The sequence below is a fragment of the Periplaneta americana genome, chromosome 16 (assembly GCF_040183065.1).
Source record: "Periplaneta americana isolate PAMFEO1 chromosome 16, P.americana_PAMFEO1_priV1, whole genome shotgun sequence".
NCBI lineage: Eukaryota > Metazoa > Arthropoda > Insecta > Blattodea > Blattidae > Periplaneta > Periplaneta americana.
The window spans coordinates 157,593,300-157,607,538 of NC_091132.1; the positions used below are offsets into that span (position 1 = coordinate 157,593,300).

Below are 14,239 nucleotides of genomic sequence, written 5' to 3' on the forward strand. Positions count from 1 at the left end.
ATCACGTGTTTTCCGATACATGTCCCAGAAACCAGTGAAACAAAACAAAACTATGCCATCTTTGGTGTAGCTTTTCTGGAAAAATACCAACAGAGGTAAAAACAAGGGTTAAATAACGAGAGTTATAGGCCTATAACAAATAATCAGAGTGAACTCCTGGTCAAAAATGCTGGGTGATTGGTACAAAAATTATATGACATTTATAGAATTTAAAATTAAACAAAACCCCTATGATACTAAAAATTTCAATTCAGTATCAACAAAACCTCAGTAAATTCTTGCCGGTAATTAACAGACTATGTTGTGTGCGTATAAATATATATAATTTTAGCACAACCCACGTATATAGTTGAGTATTGTGATCGATTTACAGAATCAACTGACTGCAATAAAATGAAGCTATCTTCTACGACACACTTTCACTTAACCTGTACAGTCAACAATTCCAACATTAATGATACTGTATCAGGTGCTTTAACAGGAAGTTACACTACATAGCCTATGTTATAAAATATATTACTAAACTATAATATACATACCACAGAATGTTTTGTTGGAGTAAAATTATCCCGTTTTATTGCTCGAAGCCATTTGTTCTTTAGAATTTTGTCAGATGGAAACTTGAACATGTGTACTTTATTTGTAGAATCGTACTTTTCTTTGCAGTTTGGAACACAGCACTTTTAAACATACTGAAATTACTTTCAATTCACACTAATTGCAAAACAGATCAACAAAACAAATTAATTCATACAGGATAACTAAACAAGATCGAAAGCTACACCAAGGCTGGTCCTGTATACGAGCCTTGAAGCTACACAACAAACACATTGCCTTCTCTGTCCGCCATTTTTATGTTCTCAAGAGCAATGCTTAGGCCTGTATGTAGGTGGTGTTGCTTCAACTGAGCAGTTAAATTGTGACGACATTTTTGTGAATTTAATTAAGAAATAGTGATTTTAAATTACAAATTTTACTAATACTACATATTTAATTACATATTTCCCTGATATTTACTACATTTTTATGTACATATTTCGCACTTTCACATTACATAAAAATCCGGGGCCTATATATATATATATATATATATATATATATATATATATATATATATATATATATATAGTGCAATAAGAATTGAAATATGTTGCAGCTGTGATAGAAGTGTTCAAAATTTCTTTATAGCGTCACATTGGGAATGAAGTGTGCAATATTCGTTACATTGGTGGGTGGATGCTCTATCTTGATCATTATTATTATTATTATTATTATTATTATTATTATTATTATTATTATTATTATTAATGTAAAATTGAACAATAATAAGTAATAACACAGTCTAATACTTACAGTCACGCAACTCACACGTATAAAATATGCCATTTGACAGCTGGCGTGACAGTAGCCCTCTAGCGGCAGGCAAGTTAACAGTGTGCACACGACATATGATAACACATCAGGAAACGGGTTTTGCGTAATTTATTTTATATTTTTATGCTATACAGTAAGTGTATATGTTCTTATTAATTTTACTTTAGAATCCTAGAAGAATTTCACACGCAGTTAATCTACAAGTTTCAGAAGCTGGGAATAAACGTAATTCTTTCTGCTCCTTACAACTGAATCTTGGCCCTGATCACGTATCATGCTTTGAAATAATATAATTGTTCGTACGTGGACGGTTAATTCAATTATAGAACACAATACGTAGACTGCCTACAACGTGGATTATTGGTTATGACTGATTTATGATTTTCTCTTGGTCTTTAGGAAATCTGAAGAACGACAAATTCGGAGATTTAAACTTGTTGTTGCTGCAATTTTCGTCATTGCACACATTGCCTTTATTCCGACGCATGATTAAAACGTTTATAACATCTCGCATCCCTTTAAAGCACGTGCTGGCTGAACGAGATTGTATCAACCCTATTACCAGTGCCTTGCCTGCCGCTTGGGCGCTAGTGTCGCGAATGTTGGCAAAAAAAGTGTTGAAGTTGCGCGACTGTAAGTATTAGACTGTGGTAATAAGTACACATTAAAATCTAGAGATATTTGTTAGAAAATCGAGGGTTTTCGAAAGACATCTAGCAGGATTCTATGAACTGTTGGCAACACTGAACACAAGCGTTTCATGCCCCATGGAAACCCAACATAAATACATTTTACATTTTAAACAATAACCTTCATTATTAGGCGAAGAGTGATGTAATACCATACAAGTTGTTTCCAACAAACTCCTGTGTAGAAGTAATTGCTTTAATACGAACGTCGTGTCGTACAGTGCAAAACTGAGCAATGGAACTTTTAGTTTCTTCTAAATGAGAATTAAGTTTTCTTGTACTTCTGTAAGATGAATCGAAACAAAGCATCTTAAATCAGATTTTCTTTAAATTCATTCGCAATTGCGCCATTCCACATAAACAGAGGTCTGAAAACAATCCAAGCATTAAGGAAACGTTATTAACTTCCGTATATTCAATTATATCGTTGTCATGGTAACTTCTAACGTAGGCTACAAAGTAAATAACTCCTCTCAATTGTGTAAGTTCAAATTGAATGGTACTTCATCCTCTTGAGTAGAAAAATTAAATTTCTCTCCTCATAGTATTTATATTAAAATATGATTAAAATCTCCTGCTGTGAATTGTAATGGGTTTTCATAACAATAGGGCATCAATTTAATTTCGTAACTTTACACGTGCAAAGTACAACAATGGTCAACACTGAATTGTTTATAGATGATGCCAAAAACATAGGAATTATTTCCTTTGTGTTACACAATATTTTCGACGTAGGCTTATTGCATTTAATTTTAAAGTAAACTTCTATCTCGAATTTATTTCAGTTAGATAAGAAATAATGAACTCAATTGTGGCAAGCTTGGAAATTGCGCGAGGCTATGGTATTAGGTTCGAAAGTTGCCTATGGTAGAGATATTAGCCTCTCCTGAATGTATTTTTTCGTGTATCGCTATAGATGCACTGTTGTGTTTAGATCAGGCCTGCAGAACTCGTAAGTATGGAAAATATGACGTCAACCTCACTCCACTTCTATTGGGGATGATCAACTTCCGCGTAGAGTTATTTACCTTCTCTGGACGTCAAAGGTCCATCAGTGGCGGCATGTAATTTTCAAAAAGAATTGTAATAAATTCATTGTTTTTATAATGCGTTATCTCGTTTCAAGATTTACATACTTACTTACATACAAATGGCTTTTAAGGAACCCGAAGGTTCATTGCCGCCCTCACATAAGCCCGCCATCGGTCCCTATCCTGTGCAAGATTAATACAGTCTCTATCATCATATCCCACCTCCCTCAAATCCATTTTAATATTATCCTCCCGTCTACGTCTCGGTCTCCCTAAAGGTCTTCTTCCCTCCGGTCTCCCAACTAACACTCTATATGCATTTCTGGATTCGCCCATACGTGCTACATGCCCTGCCCATCTCAAACGTCTGGATTTAATGTTCCTAATTATGTCAGGTGAAGAATACAATGCGTGCAGTTCTGCGTTGTGTAACTTTCTCCATTCTCCTGTAACTTCATCCCGCTTAGCCCCAAATATTTTTCTAAGCATCTTATTCTCAAATACCCTTAACCTATGTTCCTCTCTCAGAGTGAGAGTCCAAGTTTCACAACCATACAGAAGAACCGGTAATATAACTGTTTTATAAATTCTAACTTTCAGATTTTTGGACAGCAGACTGGATGATAAGAGCTTCTCAACCGAATAATAACACGCATTTCCCATATTTATTCTGCGTTTAATTTCCTCCCGAGTATCATTTATATTTGTTACTGTTGCTCCAAGATATTTGAATTTTTCCACCTCTTCGAAGGATAAATCTCCAATTTTTATATTTCCATTTCGTACAATATTCTGGTCACGAGACATAATCATATACTTTGTCTTTTCGGGATTTACTTCCAAACCGATTGCTTTACTTGCTTCAAGTAAAACTTCCGTGTTTTCCCTAATCGTTTGTGTATTTTGTCCTAACATATTCACGTCATCCGCATAGACAAGAAGCTGATGTAACCCGTTCAATTCCAAACCCTGCCTGTTATCCTTAACTTTCCTAATGGCATATGAAGAGCACAGGAAAAGAACGTGCTTTGTCCACTTTTTTTCAAAAATGAGTTATGCATACTATGAGATGCAGGATTCCATGTAGTTTAAAGTTATTAATCGACCATTGTGATAATGTGAATAGTCGAAGTGCTACAAGAGATTTTAGATTTGGCGTACAGTGAAAGAACGTGCTAAGTCCTCTCACTACAGGGAAATAATGTGCTCTGTCCACTGTTTCTGTGATTTAATTTTTAGTTTCCTTACGGATTGGCATGCATGTTATAGCAGGAAGAAGGGAATTGGAGTAAAAATAATATTCCATTGTTTTTCATTATTGTTATAATGAGAAAATTCGTTCTTGCTGCATAAACTTTATGTACTAGTATAAATCTTTTTAGTTTGAGAAATTCAGTTTAGAAGTATAAGTGTTGTAAATTTGTCACTTCAATTTTAATATTATTATTAAATAATATTATATTATTGAATGTTGAGTACTTCATCTGAGGATGGAACTCAGAGACCTTCGACTTCTAACAGTGTTAAGAAAAAGAAAGTACGAGGGAGAATGACTACAGTCATGAAGAAATTAAGGGTTCAATCACATGAAGTAGGAGAAGACTGCAACTGTTAGTTAAAGTGTTTCGAGGAGGTAAGTGCTGAAGAAAGATCAAGTATTATAAGGCAATTTAATGATTTAGAAGACTGGAATCAACAATCATTACATATGACTGGGCTCATTACAATAATTCCAGTTTATCGAAAGCGATCAGTCATTACAGCAATGGAAGGACCAATAAATTGTATCTCCCAGAAAAACTATCAGTGAAAAAGATGTATGAAATGTTCAAGAAAAAATACCAAAATTTAATAATTTCATATGAAACATACAGAATAATGTTTAACACCAAATTCAATATAGCATTTGGATATCCAAGGAGTGATACATGCATGTGATAAGTACACAGCTGAGATGGAAGTGCTGAATGCAAGACTGACTGAAAATAATTTAGATGGCAACATGAAGAAACAAGTTTTGGAATAAATTAATAAGATCACCAGTAACAACAAGGTCCATAAACTCAAAGTTGAAATATTTTATACCAGAAAGAGGAATGCTCGTTTAAGAAGTCGGAAGTTTGAAAAAACAGAAGCAATATTCATGGACTACGAAAAAAATGTATGCTTACCGTACATTAGTATCAATGATGTCTATTAGTATTACAGAAGGCAATTATCTGTTTACTCTTTCAATATTCATCAAATTTCAGATGAAACTTCAGTGTTTTGTAGTTGTACTGAAGATAATGGTAGAAAAGGAGCCAATGAAGTCGTATCCTTTTTAAATCACTTTGTGACAGGAATAATGGACAACAAAGCGGATATGTTGAAAATTTTTGTGATTCATGTTCAGGCCAGAGAAAGAATTATATTGTTCTGAAGTATCTTAATTATCTTGTGAATGAATTGAAACTTATGAACAGAATGAAACATTCGTTTATGGAATGTAATAAAATATAGGACTAACTAATACAAAAGCAGTAACAGAACTTCCAATGGGTTGGGTGCGGATCATGGTACAAGCTCGAAGTAAACCTACGCCTTTTGATGTTGTGGTGTTCAATCAAGATATGATGGGAAGTTGGGAGTCATTTCTGCAGAAGAAATATTTGAGGAAATACTCATTTCTTACAAGGCCCATCAGAGGGGTAATCATCACAAAAGAACACCCTCACCCCATTCAACATCGTGATATGTGTAATGGAACTAGGATTTCATCGGTGGTGAGAGCTTCACTGCGATTTCGAGAGCAGCAATCTGAAGAATACCCATGTCCTGCTTACAGAGGCAAAACACAAATTATTTTGAATAATTTATTTTATATCTGCTAATAATTTAAATATCGGTAACATTATTTCTAACAAAGAAACTTCTCTGGTAATATCGAAGGAAAAGTATTTTAGGACCTCCAGATTTTGAAGGAATTTCGTGGACACGAATATAGAGTGTTTTACACAAACCTTCCACACTAGACTGGGCTCTGCATTTTGGGACAAAAGTGATTTTTATTGTTATTAGGTCCTGTGCAGTTTGGAACAAAAGTGATCATTGTTATTATTATTATTATTATTATTATTATTATTATTAGGCTGCTGTGCATTTTGAGTCAAAAGTGAGCATTATTATTATTATTATTATTATTATTATTATTATTATTATTATTATTATGTCCTGTGCATTTTTGGACAAAATTGCACAAAAGTGATCTTTATTATTATTATTATTATTATTATTATTATTATTATTATTATTATTATTAGTCTTTGTGCATTTTGGGACAAAAGTGATTTTTATTATTATTAGTTCATGTGTATTTTGAGCCAAAAGTGATCTTAATTATTATTATACCTTGTGTGTTTTGGGACAGAATTGATCTTGTTTTATTCTTATGAGGCCCTGCGCATTTTGTGACAAAAGTGATTATTATTATTATTATTATTATTATTATTATTATTATTATTATTATTATTATTATACCCCACTCCACTTCATTACAGAAAAAGTTTAAAAAGGAAATAGAAAATGTTTAACGTTATGTTATCATTTAAAGGTTTGTCAATCCCGTGATTTTGAAATTCTGAATTCAAAATTTCTATACACACAATACGCACAAACACACATACAAACACGTTTCCGGAAGAAAACAGCTTTACTTGTAATATTTAATCTAAAATTAATTCCTCCGTACATAAGAAGCACGTTTTTTCCCTGTAACTTATGACATTACTTTACGTAAATGTCAATAAAACTACAATTTCCAAAAAATAAGGATGCTAACTTAAATTCAAATTCATTCAGATAACCTGTTCTTTCATACTGACTTAAGTGTTCATTAATATCTCCGTTAGTATCCATGGAATTTGGTTTCAAACTTTGAAATTGCTCTCCTGAAAAATTTGATAAAGTGGACAAAGCACGTTCTTTTCCTGTGCTCTTCATATTCTAAAGCAAAGTTAAAAAGTAAAGGTGATAGTGCATATCCCTGCTTTAGCCCGCAGTGAATTGGAAAAGCATCAGATAGAAATTGACCTACACGGACTCTGCTGTATGTTTCACTGAGACACATTTTAATTAATAGAACTAGTTTCTTGGGAATACCAAATTCAATAAGAATATCATATAATACTTCCCTCTTAACCGAGTCATATGCTTTTTTGAAGTCTATGAATAACTGATGTACTGTACCCTTACACTCCCATTTTTCTCCATTATCTGTCGAATACAAAAAATCTTATCAATAGTCGATCTATTACGCCTAAAACCGCACTGATGATCCCCAATAATTTCATCTACGTACGGAGTTAATCTTCTCAAAAGGATATTGGACAAAATTTTGTACGACGTCAACAAAAGTGATATTCCTCGAAAGTTACCACAGTTAGTTTTGTCCCCCTTTTTAAAAATAGGTACAATTATGGACTCCTTCCATTGTTCTGGTACAATTTCCCTTACCCAAATAGCAAGTACAAGTTTATAAATTTCGCTATATAATGCACTTCCACCCTCTTGTATTAATTCTGCTGGAATTTGATCGATACCTGGAGACTTGTACTTTTTCAGATTTTCTATCGCAATTTCGACTTCTGAAAGCGTGGGTTCGGGTATAAATGGCTCAGAAGTTTGTATTTCAATTTCGTCCCGATCATTTCTATTTGGCCTATGTACATTTAGTAGTTGCGCAAAATAGTTTTTCCATCTGTTTAGGGTTGATGGAGAGTCTGCAAGCAAGTCACCATTCTCATCCTTGATCACGTTTACCTTTGGCTGATATCCGTTCCTAAATTCCTTTATACCCTTATATAAATCTCGAATATTTTTATTCCTACTATTTGTTTCTACCTCATTCAGTTTTTCCTTCAAGTAAGCTCTATTTTTATTCCTAAGTGTACGACTGGCTTCCCGTCTTTCATTGAAATAATTATCTCTCTTCTCCTCAACTGGATCCTGTAAGAATTTCAATGTTGCCTGTTTCCTTCATTCTACTACCATGCAACAATCTTCATCAAACCACGGTTTCTTTTTCTTAGTTTCATAATAACCTATGCTCTGCTCAGCTGCAATTTTGATACTATCTCTGATAGTTTCCCACACGCTATTAACATCTAATTCTTTCTCAACTTCGTCGGAACTTTCTAAAGTGGCAAATCTATTCGAAATTTCGACCTGATAATTTTGCTTAGTTTCCTCTTCCTTTAATTTCAAAATATTGAATTTAGTAATATTAACTTGTTGCTCTACTCGCTTGGCTACTGATAGTCTTTCTCTTAATTCTCCAATTACCAAATAATTGTCAGATTTACAGTCTGCACCCCTGAAAGTTCGAATGTCTACTCTACTAGTATGTCTCCGTTTATATATTAAGATGTGATCTATTTGGTTGTGTGTCAATCCATCTGGAGAAGTCCAAGTATATTTATGTATATCCTTATGGGGGAATGTTGTACTTTTGACAATTAAATTTTTCGATGTGTCAAAGTTGACTAATCTAACTCCATTGTCGCTACTAATTGCGTGTAGGCTCTCTTTTCCAATAGTTGGTCTAAAAATATCCTCCTGTCCTACTTTAGCGTTGAAATCCCCCAATAAAATTTTCATGTGATATTTAGGTAACTGATCAAAAGTATGTTCCAATTCCTCATAGAAGCTATCCTTTATATGGTCGTCTTTCTCTTCTGTAGGGGCGTGAGCATTTATAACTATGATGTCGCACCATCTACCCTTAAGTACTAAATATGATAACCTGTCACTGATAAATTCGACCTTTTTTACTGCTGATTTTATTCTTTTATGAACAAAGAATCCTGTTCCTAATTGGTGATTATTGTTTCCTTCCCCATAATACAACAAGTAATCTCCTATTTGTGATATGCCATTCCCATCTAACCTAACCTCTTGTACTCCCACGAAGTCTATTCTATATTTAGCTAGTTCTTTTGCTACTAATGTTACCCCTCCTGTTCTATAAAGACTAGTTACGTTCCAAGTGCCAAATCTCAAAACATTCCTTTGCTGTGGTGGTGCCAGAGAATCAGTCCTATTCCGAGGCTTATTGTAGGGATTCGTAACAAGCTGTTTTTTTACGGTGATGGGTTGTTAGCCCTTCGCCCAACCCCCAAGCTCGAGGACCACCCCTTATCGGCTGTCCACGACTGCTTATTCAATATATTCACAGCTACCCTCCATATCTGGAGGCCGTCTCCTCTATCCGCAACCTGAGGACGCTCCATGCCGTGGTGATAGGGACCCACAATACATGGCCGTAATACTCTCACACACGCTTTAAGCTCGAAAATAAATAATTGTCGCAAAAATCCACAAATGAAAAATTATATTTGTGCAAAATGCGAAAATCTTGTAAAATATTCTAATTAATTGTACAAAAAAGATTAAATTAATAACATCTATAGAAACAAAAATAAATGTCACTTGTTTCTTGGAGTTATATTACTATAAGTCCATCTTACCACACTCTAGATGTGCTTATGCAAGTAAATCATTAGACGTAGGTGTGTTTAGAATCGATTACTGCTGAATTTACATCACATTAACATACGTTATTTTATGCGCATTCTAAACATTCAAATTCCTCACCAGTAGGCTCTTCAAGATTTATTATTAGCAGAGTGCTAACTCTTTTTACTCAAAGACGGTTTCTAATTACAGTTTTTACAAGATTTATGCAACTAAATCCTCGCTCACAGTTTACGATATACGATGGAATTACTGTATATAAGTCAATTAGAAGAAATTTTTTACTTGACTTGTTAACTTAAATGAACTGTAGCAATTTTTGAAATCCATTCCTGAACAACTATTGCTCAATATCTTCTTGAACACTGCCCTGCCATTAGCATTTCATTTACATTCAAATTCTCCAGAACTGATTAGTTGAAACACATCTCTGATTTCATTTTCTCCATTTCCATCTTCGTTTCTGAAGTCCAATGTGGATGTCGCATTTTTGCACATTTACATTCAAAGTTTGTTGCATTTTTGGAAGTCGACTAGCAAAATGCGAGAAATGCGACTGTGGCTTAAGGTGTGAGTCACATTATAGCAAGCTGTGGAGCAAGTTTGAACTGAGAACTTTCCTATAAGAACAGACAGAAACTCTCAAAATCGTACCCCTATGCACTATTCTCTGCTTCTACTGCTAATGGCAAACTTAAACTAAAACCGAACAATCAGAAGAATCTCCTTATTCAAAATGTGCATCCACTCCTGATTTACAGCCGAATGCAGCATACTATTTCGACATAATAATGGTAAAATTAAAGACACATTTTATTAAAAGAAGTTTTTCTTTCGCCTGAACATCCATTTCTCATGTTAATTAGAAGGAGAGAGAGATGCGATTCAAGAGTGCCAATACTGCGAAGTAAAACTTCACGTTTTGGGCAGAATTTATATACAGCCGTGGACGAATTTCGTTGAAGGAGAGGGAAACGGGAGGTTAAAGCTTTAAAATGCACGGGAGAAGATGTGCTTGCAAAGGAGTTTGGGGTTGAGAGAAACTGAATATGTGATCTCCAAGCCTGTTAGCCACTTTTCTCTCTCTGGTTTCGTTCCTCCACTGAAAGTAATTTTGAAGGTGAAAAGCCGGAAATGGACGTAAGCTAATACCTAGCACATGAACGGTGGAGAGTGAGGCATTACAGAAATTGGCTTAAGGATCACACGTACAAACGCCGAAACATGTTAGTTGGACATTGTTCTTTCACAGTGCTAGTGGAGTCCAGTAAACTCGCTCATATGACAAGTGTGATGTTCGAAGGCTACCTAAGACTGCCAGAACAAACACCTGGATTTGTAAGTCGGAACTGTAAAGTCCCCTGTGCGAATAAAGTGGGGTAACGTCGCTCGTGTAACGGTTGTAATGCGCGAAGCTAAGCGAGTGCATCTTTGTCGAAAATTCTTTGCAATATCAACGGAATCTCTATGGGTAAAGGTGTGTAGGTCCTTGGTCCATTTCTTTTATGGGTCATCCCGATAATCGTCCTAGAGGCTTAGTAAATACTTAGGTAGGATGAATTTATATACAGTTTATAATGTTCACATTACTGGGCATAGGTAATCCAGAAACCTACGTGTCACGGTCTTCTATGTGAATTGCTATCCAGCTAGCTTAGTTATCCTTTCAAGAATATTCTTTTAGGCCTCTATATATTTGCTGTATAGAGCTAATTATTCTGTGCTAATTTTGGTCTTACGTCGTAATTAAGATTTACGGCCCAAAGCAGGTAAGTAAATGTAAATATTTCAGTGCACAGTGGGCAATATACCGTTGCATTGTATTCCGCAAAAAGTTCGGAGTAAACGGCATCCACAAACTTTCTTCATGGCTTTATATCCATTGTGCTCTATATCGGCTTGCACTAGAGACATGTATTTCTTTCTTTGCGTAGTATTATGTATAATGTATTTCGGCACATATTTTCACTTATCTCGTATGGCATACAGTCGATTCTTGCTTACCGATTGTATGTTGTATTGTGACATTCTTTTTACAGTATTTGTATATGGAACTTGGGTCTTATGAATACTACCTTCCACATTAATAATTATAAGCAGTACTGTATCTGAATGTTGATAGAGAATGCATATTATATGGTCAAATTACTTACTTAGGTAGGCCTAATTGTTTCCGTGAATTATTGTCTCAGCGACATGTGTGCTAAGGTGTGTGATTTGAGTGGAATCTGTGGTGCGTGTCGTAGGAAAGTTGGTCAGGGAGTATTTTGTGATAGTTGTAGAATGTGATTTAATTATGGAAGGGTAATTGTGAATTACAGGAACGCCACTTCTTACCTTTTTCAAAATCGCTGAAATAAACTGCAAAATGAAAGTATTCATTTGTACAAATAGATGTAATCACTTGGAGAGCTGTGGGCCCACCCAACCCGCCCTAAATAGGTACTTTACTTATATACGAAAATCGTCGTCTGTGAATGAAGACTGCAGCCATATTTCGTTAATTTCATAGTGGGTTTCAGTGTCGCCAACATAGTAATGATACTACACACCTAATAAAACCTAACCTAACCTTCCACCTGTAGCAACATTCTTCACGTTTGGTATCATTTCGTTTGCATGAATTGGCAACCCAGCTACTCGTGTCGGGAAGCCATCTAGTGGAAGTAGATCGTACTGCCAGGAAGAAGAACAGTCTGCAATATTCGTTCAGTGGCCAGTAATATACTCCATCTTGGCGTGCCCAAGCTTCACAATTAATAGAAATTACACACTGTATATATCGTTCTGAAACTTATCCGAAACTAATTTCTCTACTCCTACCGTGTTTTTTACTAGTTATTCTCTCTCTGCCTTCATGATACATTCTTTTCATTAGGCTACATTTCTATCTCTTACTTGTTCTCTTTCCCTCCTGATGCTATATTTTCCTAACTCTCCTAATTCTTAGTCCTTACTGACATGTAACATGACTAATTCATACACCTGGCTCACTTTGCTATTTACATCACTTGACTAATTAATTTAATACCTTTACACTATATCCTTACACTTTACATAATTTAAGCGACTCATAGACTTATCTTCCATTGTTCTACGCTGTGTCTTTCATGTCTTTTGTTTCCTTTTTTCACTTCGTCTATTTCCTACTCCACTCGTCCGATACTATTTAGCAGACATCTCCATTTTGTTGAAAACGCCCGAACGAATCCAGTGGAACGAATCATTTATAGAACTTAGAGACAAACATTACCGTGAAATCATCGACTTTATTTGTTACACAACCACTGTATCTTGTCCCTAGTATCACATGCTCATCTGTGCTGATGTACACATTCGTTTGTATTTTTGTGGTAACTTTTGTGTGTTGTGGCGCGCACAGAAATACACACACTGCGCAGATGTGGACTTATTATTGCCAAGCTAGTAAGTCTATCTGAGTATTTTACATTCTGCATATTAACTTATGTTACTTAATGTTCTCCTTCAGTCGTAATGGACGTGATCAAGATGGAACCTGGGTCCGACCCAATGGGTATACATACAAGTGGTATCGCAGATATAGAAGAGAAGAGGCCTTTATCTGAGGTATATTGAGAGCAATTACTATTTATTATCTAAATGCCCCATTTATAACTAGGGAGCGCATTCCTTTGTAATTAATTGTTTTTCTTGCACGAGATGAAACACAACTAAAAAAAGTTGAAAGTTATGAACGTGAAGTTCCAAACGGAATTTTATTTCAAATTAAACACGTATTGTCACAAATTCATATGAGTACTTACATTCAGGAAATATATTACAAGCACAAAAGTCTTGAAGTTCTTTGGAAGAACGTTTAAGTTATTGAAAACTAAATCAATTATCGCTCTCTTAGAATAACATTAACCTTTATGTTGCATTGTGGTTTCTTGTGATCATGTCGGCACCATGATATCATACAAAAAAATATATTCTTTTACTGGTATATGCTGCGTTACGAGAGTTTTCAGATAAACTATTTTACTATTGTTTTTTTCGAATAGGTACATGTGAGTTCGTTTACATCAGTGTTAATAATATTGTGGACGGACTTTATAAATAGTCAGGGGGTTTTCGTGAACAACTTTATATCATGTATTGTCCAGTTATTTTGTACTTTATTTGCAGGAAGGAAATTTATTAGATTTGGACGTCACGAAAATAAAAACTGAATGTATAGACCACGGATATGACGTGAAATCAGAGATGACATTTGAGGAAACTGCAGTCCCAATTGTCTTTCCGGTGCTGAAGAGTGAAGCTGAGGTGAGAGCAGTGTGTGTGAAGTTTGTTGGTCGCTAGTTCTCTCTATCTTATTTACTGGCTGATGTGGCTCTACAGTAAAGTGACCAGCGAATGTATTGGTTGCTCTCATTCTTTGAATTTCTTCAAGCTTAGTCATTACTATATCTTTTCCACCTCATTTTTGGCATGGTGACTGCGAACTGAGTGTTCGGTGAATCATATTAATCTTCATGTTTTCATGGCCAGTGATAATTTTTACAATTAATACAAAAATTAACATTTTTAGGTCTTTACACCAATCGATAATAATTTGTTCTTCTACCTGGCCACAGAAAATCGTAACTCAGTTCGAACAGTCTTGTATAT

General features: G+C 34.9%; 2 protein-coding genes across 11 annotated transcripts in view; one reads left to right on the plus strand and one right to left on the minus strand.

Moving 5' to 3' along the window:
• The window catches only part of LOC138691545 (uncharacterized), a 126,699-nt gene that overhangs the window by 105,314 nt on the left and 7,146 nt on the right, over positions 1-14,239 (minus strand). The window lies entirely within an intron of this gene.
• The window catches only part of LOC138691544 (zinc finger protein 235-like), a 47,692-nt gene continuing 44,070 nt past the window's right edge, over positions 10,618-14,239 (plus strand). For 5 of the 8 annotated variants that reach the window (XM_069813590.1, XM_069813589.1, XM_069813587.1 and 2 more), the window contains exons 1-3: positions 10,961-11,084; positions 13,098-13,195; positions 13,757-13,894. In XM_069813590.1, coding sequence (XP_069669691.1) covers positions 11,075-11,084; positions 13,098-13,195; positions 13,757-13,894 — 246 coding nt within the window. In that variant the 5' untranslated portion in view covers positions 10,961-11,074. The other 3 variants (XM_069813592.1, XM_069813591.1, XM_069813594.1) reach the window with 3 other exon arrangements.